The sequence below is a fragment of the Loxodonta africana genome, chromosome 2, assembly GCF_030014295.1.
Source record: "Loxodonta africana isolate mLoxAfr1 chromosome 2, mLoxAfr1.hap2, whole genome shotgun sequence".
In the NCBI taxonomy this organism is placed as follows: domain Eukaryota; kingdom Metazoa; phylum Chordata; class Mammalia; order Proboscidea; family Elephantidae; genus Loxodonta; species Loxodonta africana.
Window position 1 is genome coordinate 140,477 of NC_087343.1, and position 27,417 is coordinate 167,893.

Here is a 27,417-nt window from a genome sequence, read left to right on the forward strand (position 1 = left end):
CAGGTTTAGCTAAAACTTGAAAATAAACATTTGGTTCACCATCATCTGTAGCAAAGAATTTAAATGCTTTTTGATTGTAGATTTCTTTCAATTACCAAAAGATCACTTCTTCCTGCTTGTCATCAAAAAAAAGCCCCACCCTAAAACTTGAAAATAAACATTTGGTTCACCATCATCTGTAGCAAAGAATTTAAAATGCTTTTTGATTGTAGATTTCTTTCAATTACCAAAAGATCACTCCTTCCTGCTTGTCACCAAAAAAAAGCCCCACCCTACCCAGAAGGAAAAACATGCCACCATATTTGGTGATATGCCAATATGGTAGGAATAGTAACTGGGAATGAATCATTCAAGCAAGGCAGAGAGACAGACTGACCACACAGACCATGGTAGCCTAGAAGATGAGACTGGGATCCCCTGGACACTTCTCATGGGTGACCAGACCTGGGTATCTCTGGTCTGAACAGCAGACCTGCTGCCACCAAGTCGTGAGCACCATTCTTTTCTTTCCATGAGCTTTGGCCTCAGGCTCATCCTCCCTGTGAGTGCGTCTGGCACTCCACTCCCTTCCTATTCAAACTAGATGTCAGCATGTGGGCACAGCACAGACCAGTGCTTTAGTTTTAGCTATAAAACCAGGAACGCTGGCCATGCTTACTGCTAATGCCTACTGCTAATAGACAGGGGATTCCATTGAAGCAGAGCTACTGCTAATAGACAGGGGTTCCCCTGGAACAGGGTTACTGCTAATAGATGGTGGTTCCCCTGGAGCAGGTTACCACTAATAGACGGGGGTTACCTTGGAGCAAGGCTACTGCTAATAGACAGGGGTTCCCTTGGAGCAGGGCTGTATGGATATCTCTCCCCCTGCAGGAAGTCACCGAGCTCATCTACATGCACAGGGCCATGATGAAGTGTGTCCTGGAAGACACACTGCTGGTCAACCTCAGGCTGGAGGGTGGCGCTGTCCTGGCAAGGCTGAGGAGGGACGAACTCATTGCTGGTGAGGACGGCTGGTGAGTGTGCCCCTGGAGCAGGGCTGCCTGTGCCAATCGAGAGTGGCTGCTCTGGGAAGCTTGCAGCAATGGTGCAAAGCGCTGTGCTATGGGCATGGGGAGCATGTTTCCATCCAGGCAGCAGTCCAGGGAGCCCGGCCTCTGCGCCTTGACTAGCATCGTTGCCCTTTGCCTGGACCAGAGCTAATCCATATGCACATGCTCCAAAGAGAAGCAGAGGCTCCTTGGAAGGCCCAGATGGAAGGAAAGTTAAAATTCACCATGATGGAGACTCAGAGTCAGTGGCCCCAAGTTGAGCTTCCGTGTCGTCCTGGGGGCTGCCATCCCCCACCCCATCCCCTCCATGCCACATGGAGTTGGCCGTACTCCAGCCTGGCCAGTGTTCTGTCTTGGGTGTCTGTGCAGATGGTGGCGTCTGGTGCATGCACACCCATGTCCATGGCTGGCCACAGGCTCCCCCCTGGGCATCATTTCTTTTAGGCGTGAGTGACCACCCGTGAGGAGCCTGCAGGTGTTCCAGCGGGCTGTGACCTGGAGCACCGTTCTCCATGTGGAAACCAGGACTCGCCACTTCACCCTCTCTTCCAGGGACGCCATCGAGGCAGCCACTAGGCTGTATGAGCAGGTGGATGAGGAGGTGCACAGGCTGGTCCTGTCCTCCAACAGGTGTCTGCAGCAGCTGGAGGGCCTGCAGGAGCTGAGGCGGCACCAGGAGGGACCTGTCCAGGTCAGTGCCGCTGAAGTCCTAGAGGAAGGGAGTGATGAGTTTTATTTCCTTTTTACATGAGAAATTCTGGCTCAGTGGAGAAAAAAAATTAACTCAAAGGAGCCAAAAGAGAAAAATATTTTCAAATGCTGCTGAAAAGAACCAGTGTTACCACTTCAGTGCACTATAATCCTGACTTTTCCCCTCATATACATGTGCATATAAACCTTCTCTAGAAACTTTTTCATTAGTCATTTTATCAACAACAGCTTACATCTAAATAGATCTGAGAGGGGGTCACTGCCAAGAGGTGGGGAGGGAGGGGACATGATGGCCCTGGTGGGCAAACAGACATGGGAAGACACCTCTGGGTCCTTATCCAGCCTTAGCTCCCCCAAAACTTGTCAACAGCCTCTCCTGGGAGGTCAGGATACAGGACTTGTCATGGTTGGGCATCCATCAGGGACAAGGGGGTATGGATCTTAGTGTTTTCCTGGTCTCAGAGTGGCCAATTCCAGCTCTCGGGCCCTCGGGTGGGGCTGGGCGGTGTGAGCTGAATGTCCGCCTGACCCCTCCACACCAGGCCGGCGGGGGCAGGGACCCCTCAGCACCAGGCGAGTGCAGCCACGGAGCCTGGCAGAAGGACCTGAGGCTGTGGGCAGCACCCGTCCCACCTCATGCACCTGGCCCTGGTCTCCGGTCTCTGCACCCCACGTCTCTCTCTTCCTTGGCTGACATTATCGTTTTGTGCAGCTGTCCACACCCCACTCCCCCGCCCCGCCCTGGTACTTCCCAGAGAGAGAGAAATGGAAGGGAAATTTGAGACCTGGCATGTCTGAAAATGTCTTCCCACCTTCACATTCCCCTCTGAATGCTGGCTCCTATCTGAACATCCAGCATCACAGCTGATATGCCTGACACTGTCTGACCTTGACCCTCTGTCTGTGACCTGCTCTTCTCCCTGGAAGCTTGCAGACTCTTCATCCTCAACATCCAGAATTTAGGATGACACATCCTAGGGGGCAAAGTGGTGGCAGCCCTTGCTGAGGGCACTATGTCCTCTCTCAGGAACCCTGGCGGCTCTGCTGATGCCTGCTCCCACCCCCCTGAACAGTCTCCCATTTTCCCTCGCGTTTTAGTATCATCAACTTTCTGCTCAACCTTTGGGCAGACTTTCTCAATTTCTTCTTCTCGCCCTTTTTCTGAGTGTCTGCTGCTGCTTTCGGACCCTTTTGCAGTCTGAGGCTACTTCTTCACAGCACCCCGATCTATCTGGGATCAGCCCCTCTTCTCCTCTCTGAGCATAGATAACAGGTTCAGGGTGCACAACCCCACCCCCTCCCAGGTGCGTCTCTGCTGGTGGTTCTGGACCATTTTCATGCCAGGGGCTTTCTTGGCCACCCTGGTTGTCTGCCCAATTGGGTGAGTTTTTTTTCATATATCTCCACCGTAAATGTTTTCTATTTGTACGAATAAACTACAAGTGACATGTATTTTCACAAAAATGGGTTATGCTACTTGTAGCTCTTCTAACCCGCCCTGTCCCTAGGGCTTTGGGGTGCACCTTCGTGCCTGATCCTTACTGGCCGCAGCATCCTGGATGCCTGAACCTGTTTGTTTACTCACCTCCTGACTGAATGGCTCCTGGGCTCTTTCCAGTTTTTCTTTTATCACGAACACCATTGATAAGCATTACTGTACCTCCATCTTTTCACACCTCCTGATTATTTCCTTTAGCTAAATTCCGAGGTTCCAGATGTCATCATCAGAAAAAAAATTTTTTTGAGGTTTCTGTGCATTTGACAAATGACTGCCAGGCAGATTCTCAGCAGCAGCATCTGAGAGCATCACTTTCCTCAAATAGAGCATCTCGTCATAGCTTCCATTTGCATTTCCTGAATTGTGGCTAAACTTTTTCTTCTTCATTTGTTGGTTATGTTTGTTTCTTTCATGAGTTGCTTTTTCATGCACTTAGCCAATGGATTTGTAGTAGTTTTACTATATTAATTATAGTAATCCATTGGTTATGTTGCACATATTTTTCCCACTTTGTAATTTGTCCTTTAACTTTGTTTATGATTTAAATAGTCCTTTCTATCTTAAGGTTATGGAGTTACTGATATATTTTATCACAGAGCTTATATGGTTCTTTTATATATATATATATATATATATATATATATATATATATATATATATATGTTTTCAGATCAGATAGAATTTACTTTTTTCATGAAGCTGGACATAGACCGTATCTGTGAGTTGTATCCAGCTTGGCTCTGCTGGCCATTTTGTCTCCCCTGCACCCAGAAGCTCTGAGGTTGCCGGTCTCTGTTTTGTAGGAAAAAAATCCATGACTCTGGCTGTATTTAAGAAGAGTATACACTCTGATCTGTCTCTCTCATCTGCCTGTGTATCTAGGATCATTACACGAGCCTTGTAGCCATAGATCTTTTCATAACAGCCTTCTCCTGCAGCACCCACCACCCGTGCCCGCACACTGTGGTCAGCTGTGTCATGACAACTGCACACGAACTATAATAAAATGTACACTGACATTTCCACTACAAACCAAGCAGTGTTGTCTCTAAAATAAAGTCCTTGATTTTGTCACTGAGCTGTGAAGATGAGCAGGTGGTGTCTGGGCAGCCTCAAGCAGACACCAGCCTGAGAAATGTTTCTAAGACGTGTCTAAGGCATTAACAGGTTCCCAAACTGAAGGCCCTGGGTCCATGTTTTAGCGGTCCTGATTCCCATTCCCAGGCACTGAATGTCATCATGCATATGAGCTGCAGAGTGTAGTCACTAACACCAGTGTGGGCTCTCGTCACTTGGCCAGCCCAGAACAGGTATCACGTGTGCAGCTGTGGGGTTCACTCTGTGTTGGGTGCTCACGGCACCTGTTCCCATAGGGATGGCCCATTGTCCTTGTCCCTGCACACTTAAAAATAAAATCTTCTTTTCCTGCATACGTCAAACAGTGGCTGGAAAGGGAACGAGAGCAATCCCTCAGCCCCGTGGAGCTGGCCTCGCTCGAGAACAAGAAGGAAAAGCAGGAGGTGTATGAGGCTTTCCACGAGGCAGCCGCAGCGGTAGGTGCACTGCTGGGACACAAACCACATGGCTGCCCTGCTGTGCCGGCAGTACCCCGGTGCCCAAACAGCACCCCCCCCCTCTGGAGCTCACAGGGTCCCCCTGTGAGCCCCAGAGAAGTGGCTCCAGGCAGAGTGGAGGGGGGTTGCTGGAGGAGCTGGTAGGGGGTTCATCCTCTCCCCACCCAGCAGGTGCCATGGAGCCCAGGGTTTGTTTGTCCCTCCCGAGGTCCATCACTCTGTCCTGGCTGGGCAGACATGAGCTATCCTGGACTCAGAACCACACGGTTTGTGATCATGGCCCCATTGGGCCACACCCCCGGCCCCCCTCCCTGGCTGACCAGCCCCCTCCCTGTCTCCAGGCAGCCAGATGGAGGCCACCCTGCAGGGAGCACCCCGAGACCACCTCTTCTTTGCTGGATGCTGAGCATCTGGGGAGCTGCTGCCGAGTGGCTGCCACAGTGGAGCCGGGGCCAGGCAAAGGGCAGGAGCTGTGGCGGTGCCGGGCCCTGTGGTCACAGGGCAAGCAGACCAGCCACCACCTGGAGGAGGCCTATCCTGAAGCCGCCCCTGGCTGCAGCTCACCAACCTTTCCCCGGAAGGCCAACCCCTCTGGGCAGGACACGCAGAGTACACAAGAGGACATGCATCTGGGCCCAGGTGTGCCTGCTCCGTGGGACACACCGCCTTCCCTGGAGGGCCCCCTGGACAATAGCTCCCCCTGTCACCCTGAGCCCACCTGGGCCCCGAGTCCCCGCATCAGGAAGCACCCCATGAAGAAGATGATGAAGAAAACACAGAGCTTCGAGTCCCCACTGCCTGACGGTGGCCCCAGGGAGCTCCGCCAGCTGGGACACACTGGGGTACACATCAAGGGCCTGGAGGTGACAAGTACCTTGGCCACCAAGAACCCCCTGCTTCCCCGGAACCGCAGCCTGTCCTCTCCATCCAGAGTCCACCACCCTGAGGGGGATGGGAGGCCGCAACCGGGAAGGTGAGGTGGACACTCCCTGTCCTTTGGGCCCAGTGGCCAGTGGAACCGAGGGTCGGCACCATCCCAGCATTAGATGCTTGTCTGCAAGGTAGAAATGCTGGGACACCCCAGGCCCCCATCCTGCCAGGCTGAAAGGGCACCATCTGAGTTTCAACAGAGGCCTCGAGTGGCACAAACAGCTACAGGCTCAGCTACTAGGCACAAGGTTGGTGACTGAAACCCACGCAGACGTGCTTTGGAAAACCAGCTATTGAGAACCCTGTGGAGCCCAGTCCTACTCTGACACGTGGGGTCGTCATGAGTCAGAGTCAACTCAACAGCAACTGGCTTTTGAGTTTAAACAGGGTATTAGTTGCCCCGCCCTCTCCCAATTTGAAGATCATTTCCTCCTTAATGGCCTGTGGTACCGTGCACATTCGCTCTGCCACCAATTCTAGTTTTTCGGGGCCCATTTAAAGAAAATTACAGTACGAAAAGCAAGTCCCTAGCATGAAACTTTACCTTTTTTGCTTGTTTGTTTTTTTCGCTCAGTTTTTTTTTTAATTTTTATTATGCTTTAAGTGAAAGTTTACGAATCAAGTCAGTCTCTCATCCAAAAATTTATATACGCCTTGCTATATACTCCTAGTTGCTTTCCCCTTAATTAGACAGCACACTCTTTCTCTCCACTCTATTTTTGTGTCTGTTCAACCAGCTTCTGTCCCCTCTGCCTTCTCATCTCCCCTCCAGACAGGAGCTGCCCACATAGTCAATGTGTCTACTTGAGCCAAGAAGCTCACGCCTCACCAGTATCTTTTTCTATCCCATAGTCCAGTCCAATCCCTGTCCGAAGAGTTGGCTTTGGGAATGGTTCCTCTCTTGAGCCATCAGGTCTGGGGACCCTGACCTCCAGGGTCCTTCTAGTCTCAGTCAGACCATTAAGTCTGGTCTTTTTACGAGAATTTGGGGTCTGCATCCCACTGCTCTCCTGCTCCCTCAGGTGTTCTCTGTTGTGTTCCCTGTCAGGGCAGTTATCGGTTGTAGCCGGGCACCGTCTAGGTCTTCTGGTCTGAGGCTGATGTAGTCTTTGATTTATGTAGCCTTCTCTGTCTCTTGGTATTCTTCATTCTCCTTTGGTCCAGGTGGGTTGAAACCAATTGATGTACTTAGATGGCTACTTGGTAGCATTTAAGACCCCAGACCCACTCACCAAAGGGGGATACAAAATGTTTTCTTAATATATTTTGTTATGCCAGTTGACCTAGATGCCACCTGAAACCATGGTCCCCAAACCCCTGCCCCTGCTACGTTGGCCTTCGAAGCATTCAGTTTATTCAGGAAACTTCTTTCCTTTTGGTTTAGTCCAGTTGTGCTGACCTCCCCTGTATTGCATGTTGTCTTTCCCTTCACCTAAAATAGCCCTGGTCTACTATCTAATTAGTGAATACTCCTCTCCTTCCCTCCCTCCCCACTCTCATAAGCATCAGAAAATATTTTCTTCTCTGTTTAAACTATTTCTTGAGTTCTTGTGATTGTGGTCTCATACAATATTTGCCCTTTTGTAACTAACTAACTTCACTCAGCATAATGCCTTCCAGATTCCTCCATGTTATGAAATGTTTCATGGATTCATCAGCTCTTTATCAATGTGTAATATTCCATTGTGTGCATATACCATAATTTATTTATCCATTCATCCGTTGATGGGCACCTTGGTTGCTTCCATGTTTTTGCTATTGTAAACAGTGCTGCAATGAACATGGGTGTGCATATATCTGTTCATGTAAAGGCTTTTATTTCTCTAGGATATATTCCAAGGAGTGGGATTGCTGGATTGTATGGTAGTTCTATTGCTAGCTTTTTAAGGGAGCAATAAATAGATTTCCAAAGTGGTTGTACCATTTTACATTCCCACCAGCAGTGTAGAAGTGTTCCAATCTCTCCACAGCCTCTCCAACATTTATTATTTTGTGTTTTTTTGATTAACGCCAGGCTTGTTGGAGTGAGATGGAATCTCATTATAATTTTGATTTGCATTTCTCTAATGGCTAATGATCATGAGCATTTCCTCATGTGTCTGTTAGCTACCTCAATGTCATCTTTAGTGAAGTTCATAACCTTTGCCCATTTTTTAATTGAGTTGTCTTTTTGTAGTTGAGTTTCTGTATTATCATGTAGATTTTAGAGATCAGACCCTGATTGGAAATGTCAGAGCTAAAAACTTTTTCCCAGTCTGTAGGTAACCTTTTTACCCTTTTGGTGAAACCTTTGGATAAGCATAGGTGTTTGATTTTGAGGAGCTCCCGGTTACCTAGTTTCTCTTCTGGTGTTTGTACATTGTTAGTAATGTTTTATATACTGTTTATGCCATGTATTAGGGCTCCTAGCATTGTCCCTATTTTTTCTTCCATGGTCTTTATCGTTTTAGATTTTATATTCAAGTCTTTGATCCATTTTGAGTTAGTTTTTGTGCATGGTGTGAGGTATGGGTCTAGTCTTATTTTTTTTTTTTTGCAGATGGATATCCAGTTATGCCAGCACCATATGTTAAAGAGACTGTCTTTTCCCCCATTTAACAGACTTTGGGCCTTTGTCAAATATCAGCTGCTCATATGTGAATGGACTTATGTCTGGATTCTCAATTCTGTTCCATTACTCTATGTATCTGTTGTTGTACCAGTACCAGGCTGTTTTGACTACTGTGGTGGTATAATAGGTTCTAAAATCAGATAGTGTGAGGCCTCCCACTTTGTTCTTCTTTTTCAGTAATGCTTTGCTTATCCGGGGCCTCTTTCCCTTCCATATGAAGTTGGTGATTTGTTTCTCCATGTCATTAAAAAATGTCTCTGGAATTTCGATCGGAATTGCATTGTATCTATAGATCACGTTTCGTAGAATAGACATTTTTACAATGTTAAGTGTTCCTTATCCATAAGCAAGGTGTGTTTTTCCACTTCTGTAGGTCTCTTTTGGTTTCTTGCAGTAGCGTCCTGTAGTATTCTTTGTACACGTCTTCTATGTCTCTGGTAAGATTTATTCCTAAGTATTTTATCTTCTTGGGGTATACTGTCAATGGTATTGATTTGGTGATTTCCTCTTTGATATTCTTTTTGTTGGTGTAGAGGAATCCAACTGATTTTTGTATGTTTACATTGTATCCTGATACTCTGCTGAACTCTTAGTTTCAGTAGTTTTCTTGAGGATTCTTTAGGGTTTTCTGTGTATAAGATCATGTCATCTGCAAATAGAGATACTTCTGCTTCTAGATGCCCTTTATTTCTTTATCGTGTGTAATAGCTCTGTCTAGGACCTCCAGCACAATGTTGAATAAGAGTGGTGATAAAGAGCATCCTTGTCTGGTTCCCATTCTCAAGGAGAATACTTTCAGACTCTCTCCATTTAGGATGAGGTTGGCTGTTGGCTTTGTGTAAATATCCTTTATTATGTTGAGGAATTTACCTTCTATTCCTATTTTGCTGATAGTTTTTATCATGAATGGGTGTTGGACTTTGTCAAAGGCCTTTTCTGCATCAATTGATAATATCATGTGGTTCTTGTCTTTTGTTTTACCTATATGATGGATTACATTAATTGTTTTTCTAATATTGAACCATCCCTGCATACCTGGTATGAATCCCACTTGGTCATGGTGAATTATTTTTTGATATGCTGTTGAATTCTATTGGCTAGAATTTTGTTGAGGATTTTTGCATCTAGGTTCATGAGGGATATAAGTCTGTAATTTTCTTTTTTTGTGGTGTCTTTACCTGGTTTTGTTATCAGGGATCTGTTGGCTTCATAGAATAACTCTGAGAGTATTCCATCTTTTCTATGCTCTGAAATACCTTTAGTAGTAGTGATATTAACTCTTCTCTGAAAGTTTGGTAGAACTCTGCAGTGAAGCTGTCTGAGCCAGAGAATTTTTTTTTTTTGGCAGTTTTTAAGTTATCTTTTCAATCTCTTCTTTTTTTTTTATGGGTTTATTTAGTTGTAGAAATTCATTCATTTCTTCTAGGTTTTCAAATTTGTTAGAGTACAGTTTTTTGTAGTAGTCTGATATGATTCTTTTAATTTCAGTTGGGTCTGTTGTGATATCACCCGTCTCATTTCTTATTCGGGTTATTTGCTTCCCCTCCTGTTTTTCTTATGTTAGTTTGGCCAATGATTTATCAATTTTGTTAATTTTTTCAAAGAACCAGCTTTTGGTCTTGTTAGCTCTTTCAATTATGTTTCTGTTCTCTATTTCATTTAATTCTGCTTTAATTTTTGTTATTTGCTTTCTTCTGGTGCCTGAGGGTTTCTTTTGTCCCTTTCTTTCTATTTTTTCAAGTTGTAGGGATAATTCTTTGATTTTAGCCCTTTCTTCTTTTTGTATGTGTGCATTTATTGATATAAATTGACTTCTGAGCACTGCTTTTGCTGTGTCCCAAAGGTTCTGATAGGAAGTGTTTTCATTCTCACTGGAGTCTCTGAATTTCTTTATTCCATCCTTAATACCTTCTATAACCCAGTTGTTTTTGAGCAGGGTGTTGTTCAGTTTCCAAGTGTTTGATTCCTTTTCCCTGCTTTTTCTGTTATTGATTTCTACTTTCATGGACTTATGGTCAGAGAAGATGCTTTGTAGTATTTCAATGTTTTGGATTCTGCTGAGGCTTGCTTTATGACCTAATATGTGGTCTATTCTAGAGAATGTTCCATGTGTGCTAGAAAAGAAAGTATACTTGACTGCTGTGGGTGGAGTGTTCTGTATATGTCTATGAGGTCAAGTTGGTTGATTGTAGCATTTAGACCTTCCGTGTCTTTACTGAGCTTCTTCCTGGATGTTCTGTCCTTCACTGGAAGTGGCGTGTTGAAGTCACCTACTATTATTGTGGAGCTGTCTATCTCACTTTTCAATGCTGATAGAGTTTCTTTTATGTATCTTGCGCCCTGTCATTGGGTGCATAAATATTTAATATGGTTATATCCTCCTGGTATATTGTCTTTAATCATTATATAGTTTCATTCCTTATCCTTTGTGGTGGATTTAACTTTAAAGTCTATTTTGTCAGAAATCAATAATGCCACTCCTTTTTGATTGTTGTTTGCTTGATATTTTTTTTTTTCCGTCCTTTGAGTTTTAGTTTGTTTGTATCTGTAAGTGTAAGGTGTGTCTCTTATAGGCAGCATATAGACGGATTTTGTTTTTTAATCCATTCTGCCACTGTCTGTCTCTTTATTGGTATATTTAGTCTATTTACATTCAGCGTAATTAAGGATAGGTATGAGTTTTTTTTATGAGTTTAGTGCTGTCATTTTGATGTCTTTTTTTGTGTGTTGTTGACAGTTTCTTTTTCCCACTTAATTTTTTGTGCTGAGTAGTTTATATATTGTCTTTTCCTCTTATTCATTGTCGTTGATTTTGTTTCTGCTCAGTCTTTATTTTTTTCTTGTATTTTATTTTGATGAGCAGGATTGTTAGTCTAATTTGTGGTTATCTTACTATTTACCCCTATTTTTCTAAGTTTAAACCTAGCTTTTATTTCTTTACATCTCCTTGACTTCCTCTCCATATGAAAGATCTATGACTACATTTCTGCTTCCCTCTTTATTGTTTTAATGTGTCTTCTTTTACATAATGACATCACTGTTTCCCTGTTTTAAGCATTTTTTTACCTTGATTTATTTTTGTGATTCCCCTGTCTGGGTTGACATCTGGTTGCTCTGTCCTGTGTTCTTGTCTTGGGTTCTATCTGATATTATTGATTTTCTAGGCAGAGAACTGCCTTTAGTATTTTGTGTAGTTTCAGTTTGGTTTTTATGAATTCCCTAAACTTCTGTTTATCTGGAAATGTCCTAATTTCACCTTTATATTTGAGAGACAGTTTTGCTGGATATATGATTCTTGGCTGGCAATTTTTTTCCTTCAGTGCTTTATATAAGTCATCTCATTGCCTTCTTGCTTGCATGGTTTCTGCCGAGTAGCCAAGTAGTCAGGGCTTATTCTGACTCTCCTTTATAGGTGAATTTTTGTTTATCCTTAGATGCTCTTAAAATTCTCTCTATCTTTGGTCTTGGCAACTTTGATTATAATATGTCTTGGTGACTTTCTTTTAAGATCTACCTTACATGGAGTTTGAAGAGCATCTTGGATAGATATCTTCTCATCTTTCATAATATCAGGGAAGTTTTCTGTCAGCAAATCTTCAACAATTCTCTCTGTATTTTCTGTTATCCCTCCCTGTTCAGGTACTCCAATCACTCATAGGTTATTTCTCTTGATGGAGTCCCATATGATTCTTAGGGTTTCTTCTTTTTTTTTTTAATCCTTTTATCTGATTTTTCTTCAAATATGTTGGAGCCAAGTGTTTAATCTTCAGTCTCACTAATTCTGCGTTACACTTGCTCAATTCTGCTCCTCTGACTTTCTATTGAGTTCTCTAATTGTATAATTTTGTTGTTAATCTTCTGTATTTCTGATTGCTGTCTCTCTATGAATTCTTGCAGCTTATTATATTTTTCGTTATGTTCTTGAATAACCTTTTTAATTTCTTCAACTGCTTTATCTATGTGTTCCTTGGCTTCTTCTGTGTATTGCCTGATCTCCTTCCTGATCTTGTTCCTGATGTCTTGAAGAGTTCTGTACATTAATCTTTTCTATTCTGCATCTGGTAATTACAGGAAGGCACCTTCATACAGAAGACTCCTTGATTCTTTGTTTTGAGCACTGGTTGAAGCAATCATGGTCTGCTTCTTTATATAATTTGATATTGACTGTTGTCTCTGACCATCTATAATTAATTATGTTAGTTTTTTTTATGTTTGCTCACCGTATCTTAGCTTCTTGGTTTGTTTTGTTTTGATATGCTGAAATAGGCTGCTTGAGTGAGATAGCCTGATTATTTTCACGTTTGGAGCTCTGAAGTCCTGTCCCCAGATGGCTAGAGCTGTTATCAAGTATATGAGCCTAGGAGTCCATTCAATTTTCTTGTATGGATTCAGCTCAGGTGTCCAGGTAGTTGGTCATCAAGTGTGTGCTACAGGCTCTGTCCTACAGCCTTAGAAGGAAGGAGTGATTGGTGTAGGTACAAGTATTTTGTTGCAGCAGGAGGTCATGCTCTGAACAAGCAGGGGGCTGGCAGCCATCCCCCTAGTGTCTGTGAGGAAAGCTTGGCCCTGTTCCCTAGGTGAGTTCTGCAGCCAGACCACGGGCATCCAATGCTTTTGGTTGTAAGGACTGGGAGGTACCCTTATCTTTGAACCCCTGTCACAGGTGACTTGGTGACATGGGTAGAGCCACCAGTCCTTAGGCCCCTGATGTGCATAGGCAAAGGGGTGTCAAACATCAAACACCCACTTCTCCACTGCACAGCCGAAACAGTTGCAGTCTGCCTGAAATAGGCCCACACAGGTCCATGGAGAGGGGAAAAGTATCCAAAGTCCATGGACCATTTATGCCTGGACAGGAGCTGCTTCTGTCCTGAGGTCCCCAGCTTAGTGGAGCTGGCAGATTATTTTTTCCTCCAGTTGTGAATTTGTTCCTTCTCCAAGGCCAGGAGAATGGCTCAGGACACACAGTGGGCCCTATCTCACTCCCAGGGAAATCGACAGCCACTGGAGCCAGCTTGGGGGCTGGGGATGTGGTAAAATAAACACAAGTACTTAAGTTTTGCTGAGAGCACTGTTCTTCTCTGGTGCCAGACATGTGAGTAGGCTATGTGGTTTGCTGTCTCTCCCTGAGGAAACCGCATCTGGAATGCTACCACCAGCCCTGCTGCGGTCACTCCAGGGAATGGTGCCTGAGGGTTTCCAATGATTCAGGTCCAGCAACTCCTCTGCACTTCTGAACCATCTCTCCCTCCCCCTGCCACTCAATCTGTTTTCTAACTTTGCCTTTGATGTTCAGGGCTCCTAGCTTGTCAGAAATATAGTTGTTTCACTTGCTTTTTTGGGTCTTTGTCATAAGAGGGATCACCGGAAGCATCTGACTACTACACCGTCTTGGTGGTGGGTTCATACCACCAACCTTTTGGCTAGCAGCTGAGTCCTTAACCTCTGCACCTCCAGGGCTCCTTGCTTCTGCACCTAATCTGCTCCTTTGTATCTCAAAAGTGTTTGGTTTAAGACACACCCACGCTAACATGGCCTCATTGACACAACAAAGAAAAACCCTATTCCCAAGTGGAATTACATCCACAGGCATAGGGGTTGGGATTTACAACACATATTTAGGGGGACACAAATCAATCCATAACAGTGTCCTGGCTGAGCCCTGCCCAGTCTGCCCCCTCTTGGCTACCCATGATGATGAAGACAAGTGGAACCTCAGACCTATCAGAAGTCCCAGTTCCACAGAGCAAGGAGACATGACAAAGCTACTAACCAGGGCCACACTTATGGGCTGTGATTCGCCTCTCAACTCATCCTAAATGTTTCAAAGTCACAGGATGTGGGGGTGTGGGTCATCCACCCCAGGGCCTGTCCCTGGGCCATGGAAGTGGTGGTCCCTGGGCCCTGTGGGCAGTTCCCCAGTCAGTGTGAGGGCATGAGCACAGTTAGGAAGTTACCCTGCCTCTGCTTAGCATCTGACATAGCCTCCAGGGTCACTTCTGCCCCCGTCCCAGTCACAGACCCACCAACCCAACAGCCTTGTAGCCATGGCTCCAGGGATCCTCAAAAACCCATGTGTGTCTGGGTGCGAGGGGAGTGAGTCCTTCTCAGTCATCAGGCTAAGAGGACAGAGCTTTGTGCTGAACCAAAATCATCTTAATGAATCCAAAAGTTCCCTTTAGTTATCCAAAAGAGTGCCCCATCACTCACCCATACAGCACCTTAACTGACGGGAGTGAACCCGTGTCACATGGAAAAGACGATGGGGTCATGAAGCAATTTATGGCCTTTCAAAGTTTATGCCTTCTTTAACTTTTTTAAGACAAAGTCCAGGTGTCCAGATTTTGGGCTGCTGTTGAGGTCGCAGGCATGTCAGATTGCCACACCCACATTAATTTCTAGCTGTGATTTCCTGATGAATAAGTTGCGCATGTAATTCGGCTCAAATCACCAGAGCCTATCCTACTCCCACGTCTGTGATAGTTACCAAATCAAGCCAAACCCACTGCCGTCGAGCCAATTTTGACCCACAACAACCCTATAGAGTAGAACTTCCCCATAGGGTTTCCAAGGAGCAGCTGGTGGATTGGAACTGCAGACCTTTTGGCTAGCAGCTGAACTCTTAACCCCTGCACAGGGCTCCCTGTGATAGTATTCTAAATTTGATTTTGTTTCAGATTACCTAAAAGGGACAGTTTTGTCTTTGGCTAAGGTGTGAGGGGGTTGTGCTTTCCCCGTGCTGAGGGCGCCTGGTCACCTGGAACCACAGGGGCACCCTGGCCCATGCACTCACAGGTTGGCTTGCTGGTCTTGCTGAGATCCAGGCTTCGGGTGCCCTGACCAGCAGAGGCATTGTCTACGCAGAAACAGAATGTATTTGTCAACCTGCAATGCAGGTACCATGGGGGGGCGGGGGGCGGGGAGGGGAACCAAGCTCCCCTGCTCTGCTGTAAATGGGCTCCCTCTGCAGCATCTCCCATCTTTAGCTGCTTTTCACTCTTTTCCAATTTAAAATGCAAATAACCACAGACAAAAAATATGCAGCCCTTGTTACTGCCATTAAAAATTGATTAGAATTGAGCTGTTTAAAGAAACTGCAGTAGAATGCCAGCAGATGTGGCCAAAAGCAGCGTGTCTCAGGCCTCCATCTGGAGGGTCTGCAGTGCAGAGTCCTAAACACCTGAGCCCACACAGCAGGCGTTGGAAGCCTCCAGGACAGGGCCATCAGAGGGAGCAGCAGGGAGCCCCCAGCCTTGCGGACTGTGCCAAGCCAGATCAGAAAGACAGAGTGACCTCTGAGCATCCTATGTCTATTTACGACAGACGACATGACTACTCTTGTTGAAGGCTCAGCAAGTTTTTTAATGGTAAAAAGAAAAAAAAATACTGACCTAGAAGCCCAGCATGGGCTTATACGACCATAGCACAAGCTGTTTAGCACACAGGGGCACAGTCTGCCTTCTGTTGCCTTCTCTCTTGGGGAAACACGGATGAATTCTCACAGGTCCTCTGGACTCCTGCAGCACCAGGGAGACAGGGCGACTCAGAAATAAGCTGCCATTAAGGAGTTCACGTCCAGTGGTGAGGGCTGGGGAGGCTGAGCTAGCTGAGGGGCATGGTGTCCCCTGGTCACTGGAACAGCCTCTGACAATGTGCTGGTCTATAGCCCCTCTACATGAGCCTTGTTAAGACAGGGAGCCCTGGCTATGTCAGGGAGGAGAGCTCTGGACAGCGACTTCCCTGGCTCTGCCCCAGCTGGCATCCATCCCTGCTCCCAGAGGCTTTTGCTCTCCCATCTTCTCCAGCTGTCACCTCTCCTCGGTCTCTGGGTCCATCAGTCCTGGGGCTGCAGCTGCTCACGTCTGTGAGTTCATCAAGTCAGGTGTGACCACAGTGCAAAGCTGGGTTTTCAGAAGTAGCTTCTGGTGGGGCAGCAATAGACGTGGGTCAAAGACCTACTTTGCTATAGGAATTCCCCGGACACCCTTCTGTGCAGAGGCTTCTTTTTTCCTGCTAGAGCTGCTCCCAGAGAGGGTTCCAGAATTAAACTATCTGGAACGGGCATCACCATGCCCAGAGGTTAAGTTAGGGAATCGCAGGGGGTCCTCGTACCCAGAGATTAAGTTAGGGAGCCCCAGGGGGGGCCCATGCCCAGATATTAAGTTAAGGAGCCCAAGGGAGTCTGGCCCAACGGCTCCTTTCCAGCTTTCAAAGGGATCTCTTATCTGAAAAGGCCAACTTACCATGGTCAGTAAATGGATGATATTTCAGGTCTCTCCTTAAAATGTGTCCCCTCCCTTTATTTCTCATCTTTTCTCCTTACTACCTATCAGAGGAGCAACTCCAGGTACTGAGAGAGAACACCAAGGTGTGGAGCTGACTTGGATAGTTCATTTCTGAAAACAAGTGATCCTGAGAGATTGTTTTCTTATTGTGCACCCCACGTACACAGGACACACCTCCAATCTGTGTGAGAGTTTTCCTAAAGTCAGCTTTGTTTCATGTGAGGCTTAGCCTCTAATGAGACATCATCTGTGGAGCCCGGACGATGCGTCCAACCCCCTTTCTGTGTCTTCCAGCCGCCTGTACCACATAATGGCCGAGATGGTTTCCACGGAGAGGGAGTATGTCAGGTCCTTAGGATATGTCATCGACAACTATTTTCCAGAAATGGAAAGGGTGGACCTGCCTCAGGACCTGCGAGGGAAGCGTGGCACCATCTTTGGGAACCTGGAGAAGCTCCATGACTTCCACCGCCAGCACTTCCTCAGGGAGCTGGAGCGTTGCCGGCACTGCCCGCTAGCCGTGGGCCTTGGCTTTCTGAAACACGTGAGTCCCCCGAGGACACCAGGGCCGGGTCCTTCTCTCCAGGCGTGGGAGACTCTCGTGGGTCAAGTGCCCATAGATTGGGTTTTTAAGTTTCAGCTGATTTGAATGGCTCCAGGACAAGTTTAGGAAATGTAGTCTTCACAGCTTCTCAATGAACATACGCCCCAGAATAGACCATACAACTCGGTGTGACAGCACTTGACAGTTTACAAATGGTGTCTAGTAACTCCTGTGTTGAGAGATGCATGGTGTGGGGAACTTCACCTACATCATCTGTTTTAATTCTCCTACAAGACCATGGGACAGAAGCTTTTGCTGCCCTTCCTCCCTAGGCCAAATGAACAAAAGCAATTCCCAATATCAGTTTGCCAGTGACCAGTTCTTAGAACCTATGCGTCATCTCCCTTGAGACCCTCTCCCTATGGTCCGTTTGCCCTCTAGATGAGTTTTGGGATCAGCTTGTTGAGTTCTGGGAATAACCTTTCAGGATTTTGACTGGAAGCACATTGAAGATATAGATTGATTGAAGGAGAGCTGCTCTCTTTGTCTCTTCTCAAATGTGAATATGGAGTAGCTCTCTATTTGAGTCTTCATGCTCACCCTTTAATAAAATGTTTAACTTACTCTGAAAAGAAAATTCAAAAAACACTCAATGAGCAGTGTCCCAGTGACTCAAGTGGCCAAAATAACTGCTTCAGACTTGAAAGAATAAACAATCATTGAACTTTTTAAATATTGTTTTAATAATTTGTAAAGTATGCAGCAATTTATAGTACATGGAATGGTTTTAAAAACGTTTATCATTTCTGCAAAGTTTTCATTTTGTCTTTAGAGCAGAAGTTAAGGAACATCTGACTTGTCAAAAACCGAGTGTCCTGAGTGATTTAGCTTACAAAAATCTTCAGTGTTCAGGAAAGTATGTTCAGGATGGGAATCCCGAAGTGGTGCGAACTGTTAACGCAGTTGGCTGCTAACCAAAAGGTTGATGGTTCAAGTCCACTCAGAGTTGCCTTGGAAGAAGGGCCTGGAGACCTACTTCCCAAAAAATCATCCACTGAAAACCCTCTGGAGCACAGTTCTGCTCTGACACACACACATGAGGTCCCTGTAAGTTGGAATTGACTCGACAGCAACGGTTATTTCTTTATATTCAGAGTAATTTCAGCATTCCAATGGATGATTTTTAGTTTTCACTGATCCCTTCTAATCCTTTTAAAAATCATTTTTCTGTGACAATAATGTTTTAGCAACCTTCTATGAGTCCATTTCCCAAGGAGCTTGTCAACCTCAGTTTGTTATTTTTGGTATTGATATGGCTTCCCTGGTCGTTTCCTGGTTCCTCTCTTACCTTACTGGTCTCTTGGCATTTTTAGGGTTTTAACTAATTAACTTTTCTCTTCTTTTTAACTTCACATTTATGACTAAAATGTTAATTATACAGTTCATTATAGTAATCGCTTCACTTTCTTTCTGTTGCTTCAAATGCTATATACCGTTCAGAATTTTTCTGCAGACTTCTACCAAGCCAACTTTGCCAAGCTGCTCCTCATTAGAAACTGAAATTTTAGTATTTCCTTTATAATGGGATTGCTTTTCAAACTCTAACCACTTCTGGAATTCTTTTATCAAATTATTTAAATGACATAGTAGAAAAACTATTTTTAGCACTTAAAAACTAAATTTCAGGACTTCACATCTGAGAGAATTGTTTGAACATAAAAAAAAAAAAAAAGTTCTCAGAGCCCATAGCAGTCCCTGGAACACAGTGTAGGCAAGAAGCCCTTATTAACCACTTCCCTGAGTAAAGCCTTTGCAGGATGAACCTAAAATTTTACTGAAAGCCCAGAAGAAAACCTGAATAAATAGAATGGCATACCATGTTCATGGACTAGAGTCTCCAGTTCCAGAAGCTAAACAGTTCCCTAAATGAATCTCTAAATTCAGTGCCATTATGATCAAACCCCACGAGGTCATCACAGAACTTGAGCTGATTATAAAACTCCTTCTGGGAGGTTTAACCTCACTTAGAGAAAAGCCCTCATATGTGTTCAAGGGTCTTCCCTCAGAATGTGTCTGTCAGCCTTAAAAAGCCATTAAGGTTTGGTGAGAGCCACAGAGGACTGCACCCAGCTCAAAGCCTCAAGCGTTTCTGGCCTCACGAAGGTGGGGGTGGTGGGAGTGCGTCTATGTGTGTATCTGCATTCTGCATGTGTGTCCCTGTATCTGTGTGTGTCCAAGTGTGTGTCTGTGTGTCTCTATGTGTTTATGTGCATGTCTGTGTGTTCACGTGTCTATGTGTCCATGTGTCTGCCCATGGGTGTGTCTGCTTATGTGTGTGTCTGTCCATGTGTCTGCCCATGTGTGTCTCTGTGTGTCTGTGTCCAGGTATGTGTTCATGTGTGTCTGTGTGTTCACACATCTGTGTATGTGTCCATATGTTTATCCATGTGTATGTCTGTCCTCTCTATGTGTCATGTTTCTGTCTCCAAGTATGTGTTAGTGTGTGTGTGTGTTCACGTCTTTGTGTCCATGTGTTGTGCTTATGTTTGTGTCTGCCTGTGTGTGTGTCTATGTGTCCGTGTGTCTGTCCGAACTTGCTGAGTCAGCACGCATGGATGCCCCTGTGGTTCCTCCCCTTTTCCAGGAGGAGCAGTTCCGCATGTACGCGCTGTACAGCAAGAACAAGCCACGCTCAGATGCTCTGCTCAGCAGCCATGGCAATGCCTTCTTTAAGGTTGGCCCCACCCCCACCCCACCCTAACCGGTCCCGGTTAGGCTGGTGCTCACCCCCCCATCTGGCCCCCCTCCCCACAGGCCAAGCAGCAAGCACTGGGAGACAAGATGGACCTGGCCTCCTACCTGCTGAAGCCAGTGCAGCGCATGAGCAAGTATGCACTGCTGCTCAAGGACCTGGTCAAGGAGGCCAGCCGAAGCTCCACCCAGGAGCAGGATCTCAGCCAGCTGCAGGCTGCTGAGGACATGGTCTGTTTCCAGCTACGCCATGGCAATGACCTGCTGGCCATGGATGCCGTGCGTGGCTGTGACGTGAGTGCCTGCCTGTGCTGCGGAATGGCAGGGAGGGGCAGGGTGGGACACTGAGGCTCCCTGATGGCCAGGGTCAGCTATGGGATTTGCAGGACAAGAACAAAGTGACACTGCAGGGCCCTCATTAAAAGGATCATTAATTATCTTAAGATGGCAGCCACAGAGCATGGAGCCAGGCTCAGGCCTCTGAGTGCAGGGCTGGGCACTGCCAGGTCACTTGCTGCAAGGGCCCTGGGGGCAGCTGACCCCCAGCCCAGTCTCTCCATGACCTGTGAGAGTGACCGGATTGCTCTTGGTGGGCATGGGGGGGTGCTCTGCGTGTGGAGGAGACTGTGGCAGACTCTGGCCAGCTGTGCCCATCTCCCTGGTCGGCCCCACAGGAAGCAGCAGGAGTGGGGTGAAGCCCAACCTGAGCCTGAGGGACTTCCCTGGGAACATGGGCTGCTCGGTCATCAATAGGGAGCTTCAGTTCAAATGTTCACAAGGACTTTAAAGTGGAAGGTTAAATAACATCGAAAAGAGGCACCTTCACTGCAACCTCCGAAAATGTGTGCAGGGGGCATGGGAATGTGGGGACCTGCCACCTGGCTAAAGCCCCGTGTCAGGGAGCGCTGTGCCCATGGGGGACTCCAGGCCCAGCGAGCACGTGAAGCGCGCTTCTCTGCCCGGTCGATCCTGGACCCTGGCTCCTCCCATATCCTCACCATCCTCAAGTGCCCTGGAGACAAAGGCCCATCCCACCTGGGTAAGGGGCGGCAATGTCCTTCCAGATGGGGGCCCCATGAGTGCCTCGTGGTGTCCAGCCTTTAGTGCTGACCCTCAGTGAGCAGCATGACCTGCAGCTGCTCTGGAATACACCACCTCCTCTCTGCCCCCCAGTCTGGCCCCAGGCAGCCTTTGTGTGGACCCCTGGGCAGTGTTGCCCAGTGTGGGAGAGTCTCCCTCCCCTGCCTTCTCCTCTTTACCCCTTCACCTGGCCCCAGGTAGCCTTTGGGCCGTGTCACCAGTGTGGGAGAGTCTCCCTCCCCTGCCACCTCTTCTCTGACTCTCACCTGTCCCCAGGTAGCCTTTGTGTGGACCCCTGGCCAGTGTCACCCAATGTGGGAGAGTCTCCCTCCCCTGTCATCTCTAATCTGACCCTCACCTGGCCCCAGGTAGCCTTTGTGTGGACCCCTGAGCAGTGTCTCCCAGTGGGGATAGTCTCCCCTGTGAGGTTGTGGAAGGTCAGATGGGAGGGTTAGGGGTCTGCCTGAGTTCTTAAGTCATTGTTTTTAGTGATGCTGCAGCTTCTACTTAAAGCCATTTAAAACTTCTGATTAAAAGCTAATATCTAGATGTGTTCACAGAAGCTATGGGAATTTGGCCTCCATGTCTCATCTTTGCATTTCAAGAGGCCCAGACACTGAGAAGGAAAATAATTCTTGTCCAGCCACAGAGCCCATGTCCCTTACACCACTGTCACTAAGGAAGCTGTCTCCCTCCAGGTGAACTTGAAGGAGCAGGGGCCTCTCAGGTGCCAGGATGAGTTTGTCGTCTACTGCGGGAGGAGAAAGTACCTGCGCAGGGTGTTCCTCTTTGAGGACCTCATCTTGTTCAGCAAAACGAAGAAGATGGACGGCGGCTACGACATCTACGTGTACAAGCAGTCCTTCAAGGTACGGCTGCTGGCACCAGGCTCCCGGTCTACCCCTGGGGTCCCTCAGATCCGGGTCTCATTTCAGACAAGCAGAGGGAAGCAGTGAGAGGAAAACCAGCGGGACAGCATCAACTGCTTGGGAAGCAGATGCTCTCTCCCAAAGGGGGGCCCTTCCTGAGCTTGGGGAGCACAAACGGGCTTTGTAGACAGGCGTGACCCAGGTCCCATCGGGTCTCCTCACCTGCTCCCTCCCCTGACACAGACTGAGAATGAACAGTCCTGTACACAGAAGCTTGGGGGACTCTGGAGGGGACCACAAAGCCATAAAACCCTTTGTGAGCCAACGCAGCGTAATGAACATGAGGTGACAAAGGGCTTGAACCTTCTAGTCCAGCCTCTCCTTTCCCAAATGGGGAAACTGAGGCCCATGGGGGAGCTGCCTATTTGGCTTCTAGTTCTGCCCACACTGAGGCCAAGCTAAAGGCCAATCAGGCAGCACAGTCACCCCACTGTTTTGAAAGCATTTGGGGCCACTCTGGTGTTTGCTGTGATGCAGACGGCTGAGATCGGAATGACAGAGAACGTGGGCGACAGTGGCTTGAGGTTTGAGATCTGGTTCCGACGGCGGCGGCGAAGGTCTCAAGACACCTACATCCTGCAGGCAAGCTCCGCAGAGATGAAGACTGCATGGACCAGCATCATAGGGAGGATCCTGTGGCGGCAGGCCCTGCGAAACCGAGGTAAGGGCGTGGGCACGGGCAGGGAGGGGGGAAGGAAAGGGAGGGGTGGGGATGTGCAGATGGCCATGGGGAGAGGGCGGGGCGCAAGGGAGGACACAGGGAGAGGTGGGGGATGCACAAGGGTGGGGCGGTGTATGGGGTACAACGAGGGAGTCAAAGCTGCGGGGGCACGCAAGGCAGACGCCGCCCCCGTCGACAGTGTTGACCTGCTCTGAGAGGCCAGGCCTGCCTTGGTCACACTGGGTCCATCTAGTCACAAACACGTTGAAAGCACCTTGAAAACAATCACCAACCACACCTTGCCTCCCCTGGGCCCCCACATGCACAGCCTGGACACTTTGCCCACTCTCCTCGCTGGGGACATAACCTCCAGAAACTGGATTGGGGTCTGCCCTTAATCTCCCCAGTTTAAAGGTCCATCCACCCAAGACCCCACCCTCTGCTTCTCTTCCTTCCTTGCTGTCCACGCTGTATTCCCTGCTCTTCTTACCTCCTCGCAGTGGGACACCTCTGCTTGCACTTGAGAGGCAGTGAGTTTATCCACAGCAGTGGCTCCTAAAACCCCTTCAAGGTGACAACACCTTCAAAGAGGACCCTCCACACAGACCTCACCCTAAATCCAAAATCAAACCCCAGCAGCCAACCCTTCAAAAGACCAGCTGCTTACCCTCCTCATGCAACAGATCCAGCTCCCTCCTGGAGGAATCACAAGTGTGCACGTAGGCTGTGACCTGACACACAGTGTGCACACAGGCCCTCAGCTAACACCCAGTGTGCACACATGTCCTCACCTAACACAGTGTGCACACAGATCCTCAACTAAGAGTATACACACAGGTCCTCATCTAACACAATGTGCACACAGGTCCTCACCTAACACAGTGTGCACACAGACCCTCACCTAACAATGTACACACAGGTCCTTACCTAACACAATCTGCACAGAGGTCCTCACCTAACACACAATGTGTACCCAGCCATCACCTAAAAGTGTGCACAAAGGTGCACACCTAACAGTGTCTAATTGACACAGGTCCTCACCTAACACACAGTGTCCACTCAGGTACTGACCCAACACACAGTGTGCACACAGGTCCTGACCTAACACACAGTGTGTACACAGGCCCTCACCAAACACACAGTGTGCACACAGGTCCTCATCTAACACAGTGTGCTCACAAGTCCTCACTTAACACAATGCACACACAGGCCCATACCAAACACAGTGTGCACACAGGTCCTCACCTAACACACAATGTGCACACAGTCCCTCACCCAGCAGTGTGAACACAGGTCCACACCTAACACACAGTGTCCACTCAGGTTCTCACCTAACACAGTGTGCACACAGTTCCTCACATAAAACACAGTGTGCACACAGGTCCTCACCTAACACACAGTGTGCACACAGGTCCTCACCTAACACACAATGTCCACACAGGTCCTCACCTAACACAGTGTACACACAGGTCCTCACTTAACACAGTGTGCACACATTTCCTCACCTAACACACTTTGTGCACACAGATCCTCACCTAACACAGTGTGCACACAGGTCCTCACCTAACACACAGTGTGCACACAGGTCCTCACCTAACACACAGTGTGCACACGGGTCCTCACCTAACACACAGTGTCCACACAGGTCCTCACCTAACACAGTGTGCACACAGGTCCTCACCTAACACACAGTGTCCACACAGGTCCTCACTTAACAGTGTGCACGCAGTTCCTCACCTAACACACTGTGTGCACACAGGTCCTCACTTAACAGTGTGCACGCAGTTCCTCACCTAACACACTGTGTGCACACAGTTCCTCACCTAACACACTTTGTGCACACAGATCCTCACCTAACACAGTGTGCACACAGGTCCTCACCTAACACACAGTGTGTACACAGGTCCTCACCTACCACACAATGTCCACACATGTCCTCACCTAACACACAAGGTCCACACAGGTCCTCACCTAACACGGTGCGCACACGGGTCCTCATCTAACACAGAGTGCACGTAGGTCCTCACTTAACACCTATTCTCATACAATTTTTCCTTACAATTACTAATTTTCTGCTTTATGTTTGTTTAGTTTCGCCAAGAATTAATTCATCCTGAAACTCTCACCCTGTGCTTAGATCTCTTGTCAATATGCAAACACACCAGACTCCTGTTTTTTTTTTTTTTCCCCCTTGTGGACACACTCCTCCAGAGCTCTGTCCACCCACTTTACCCAGTTCCAGGCCCCATGTCCTTTTTCTTGGTTTACCCCCTTGGCTTGCTTGAGAGGCCAGTGTGAACCCACATCATGTGCATGTCCAGAACAGAGTGCCCTTGGCACCTCTGGTGCCTGCAGCTGCTTCAAGAGTTGGGCAGGGCCTCCGCTCACAGGCACCTGGTTGGACGGACTGTGTCAGGTCACAGACCATTTACAGTGGTGGCAGCTTGAAGCAAGGAGCAGCTTTGAAAACTGTTGACACATTCTTCTGTTTCAGAACTCAGAATGCGAGAAATGGTGTCCATGGGGTTAGGCAATAAGCCATTTATGGACATCAAGCCCAGTGATGCTGCCATAAGTGACCGGGCCATCGATTATACCATGAAGGGCACAGGTACAGTGTCCGCGGGGCTCTCCCTCTTCTGCTTTGCCAACCCGGACCTCAGGCCCAGGATGAGGGCCCTGTGGGCCAACCTGGTGGTGTAACGGGTGGCTGTCAGCCATGGCCCATGCCTAACAAGGCTACTGGGAAACTTGGCCAGCTCTCCAGGTCCCTTTTGATCTTGTTCTCCAATCCAGGTTGCACTCTACAGTGCTGCCAGACCCACTTGGGCTTTTGTTCACTTCCAGAGTCTTGGTCGCGCGCATCCATCGCTGTGTCCTCATTTGACCACACCACCCCCTTCAAGAGACCCCACTCCACCATCTCTGACAGCAGTACCTCCTCCTCCAGCAGCCAGTCCTCCTCAGTCCTGGGCTCTCTGAACCTGCATGTGTACTCTGGTCTCCCAGGCCTGCTGAGCCCCGCCCTCTGGCCCTGGCCCTATGATGTCAGAGCCTGCATTGAGGAAGAGGAGCTGGAGCAGAATACTGGCAGCCAGCCCTCAATGAGTGAGTGAATTCAAGCGCTGAAAGGAGGCCTGAAAGGAGGCCTGCTGCGAGTCTGGTCTGAGCGGGGGGCCCTGCTGCGGGTCTGGTCTGAGTTGGCGGGGTCTGCGGAAGGTCTAGTCTGAGTGGGCAGGGCCTGCTTCAGGTCAGGTCTAAGTGGGCGGGCCCTGCTGCGGGACTGGTCTGGATGGGGGCCGCGTTGGCTGGAATGGTGCACTGGTTGCACCACAGAGTGGGCTAATTTATTTCACCTGATTTTATGTGTTTCCAAATGTTTTCAAGCAAATTTAAATTTTTCTTAAAAAAAAAAAAATGCACCTTCCACTGCCACTCAAAATGGAGTAACAGGAACCAGATTTACAAACCCCCCCCCCAAAAAAAAATGAAAAAACAGATTTCAAGACAAGGGACATTGAGAAAGAAGGGCAGTGACCCCTGGAAGATGGGAGACCTCATGCCATTTTCTGCCTTGAGCGTTTCCAGGCCCCAGTGCAGGAAGAGGCTACTAGGTACTTTAGCTGCGTCCAGGGAGGAGAGGACTGCCTAGCAATGAGACCGGCGCTCTGACCACAACTTCCTCCGTGTCCAGCAGGAGTGAGAGGAAGACATCAAGGCTGGGGAAATGCCTGAAAGGACTAGAGAACAGTTCCTGTCACACAGGCCAGACTGCAAGAACTCGTAATTCATGGGCACTGGGTAGAGCCCTAACCTAACCCACCTGCCAAACTATAAAAGCAAGACCCGAAAGGATCAAACTGTACCCAAGTAACTTACCTGCTTCCAGAACAAAGCTCAGGAAGCTGTATGTTGTTGTTGTTTTTAGGTGCTGTCCAGTCTGTTCTGACTCATAGTCATCTATGTACAGTAGAACAAAACACTACCTGGTTCGCAGCATCCTCACAATTGCTGTTATGCTTGAGCCCGTTGTTGCAGACACCATGTCAATCCATCTCACTGAAGATCTTCCTCTTTTTCGCTGACCCTATACTTTACCAGGCATGATGTCCTTCCCTAAGACCTGGTCCCCCCGATAACATGTCCAAAGTTTGCGAGATAGTCTCTCCATCCTTGCTTCAAGTGAGCATTGTGGCTGTACTCTTCCAAGACAGATTTTGTTCGTTCATCTGGCAGTCAATGGTATATTAAATATTCTTCACAAACACCACAATTAAAAGGCATCAGTTCTTTGCTCTTCCTTATTCATTGTCCAGCTTTCACATGCATATTAAGTGACTGAAAACACCATGGCTTGGGTCAGGAAACCCTGGTGGCGTAGTGGTTAAGTGCTACGGCTGGTAACCAAAGGGTAGGCAGTTTGAATCCACCAGGCACTCCTTGGAAACTCTATGGGACAGTTCTACTTGGTCCTATAGGGTTGCTATGAGTCAGAATCAACTCGACAGCACTGGGTTTGGTTTTTGGTTTTGGTTTTGTTTTGGGTCAGGTGCATCTTAGTCCTCAAAGCGACATCTTAGCTTTTTAATACTTTAAAAAGATCTTTTGCAACAGATTCCCCAGTGCAATGCGAGTTTTTATTTCTTGACTGCTGCTTCCATAGGCGTTGATTGTGGATCCAAGTAAAATGAAAACCTTGACAAAGTCAACCTTTTCTCCATTTATCGTAATGTTGCTTATTGGTTCAGTTATAAAGATTTTTGTTTTCTTTATGTTGAGGCGTAATCCATT

The 27,417-nt window shown here is 47.5% G+C and overlaps 1 protein-coding gene across 1 annotated transcript in view; it reads left to right on the forward strand.

Moving 5' to 3' along the window:
* PLEKHG4B (pleckstrin homology and RhoGEF domain containing G4B) overlaps nucleotides 1–25,753 on the forward strand; it is a 61,081-nt gene extending 35,328 nt beyond the window's left edge. The window contains 11 exon segments of the mRNA XM_064276083.1: nucleotides 874–996; nucleotides 1,588–1,743; nucleotides 4,704–4,814; nucleotides 5,177–5,808; nucleotides 16,956–17,205; nucleotides 19,850–19,939; nucleotides 20,020–20,250; nucleotides 21,735–21,905; nucleotides 22,443–22,626; nucleotides 25,121–25,237; nucleotides 25,474–25,753. Of these exon segments, the coding sequence (XP_064132153.1) occupies nucleotides 874–996; nucleotides 1,588–1,743; nucleotides 4,704–4,814; nucleotides 5,177–5,808; nucleotides 16,956–17,205; nucleotides 19,850–19,939; nucleotides 20,020–20,250; nucleotides 21,735–21,905; nucleotides 22,443–22,626; nucleotides 25,121–25,237; nucleotides 25,474–25,742 (2,334 nt within the window). The 3' untranslated portion in view covers nucleotides 25,743–25,753.
* Nucleotides 25,754–27,417: the final 1,664 nt, after the last annotated feature.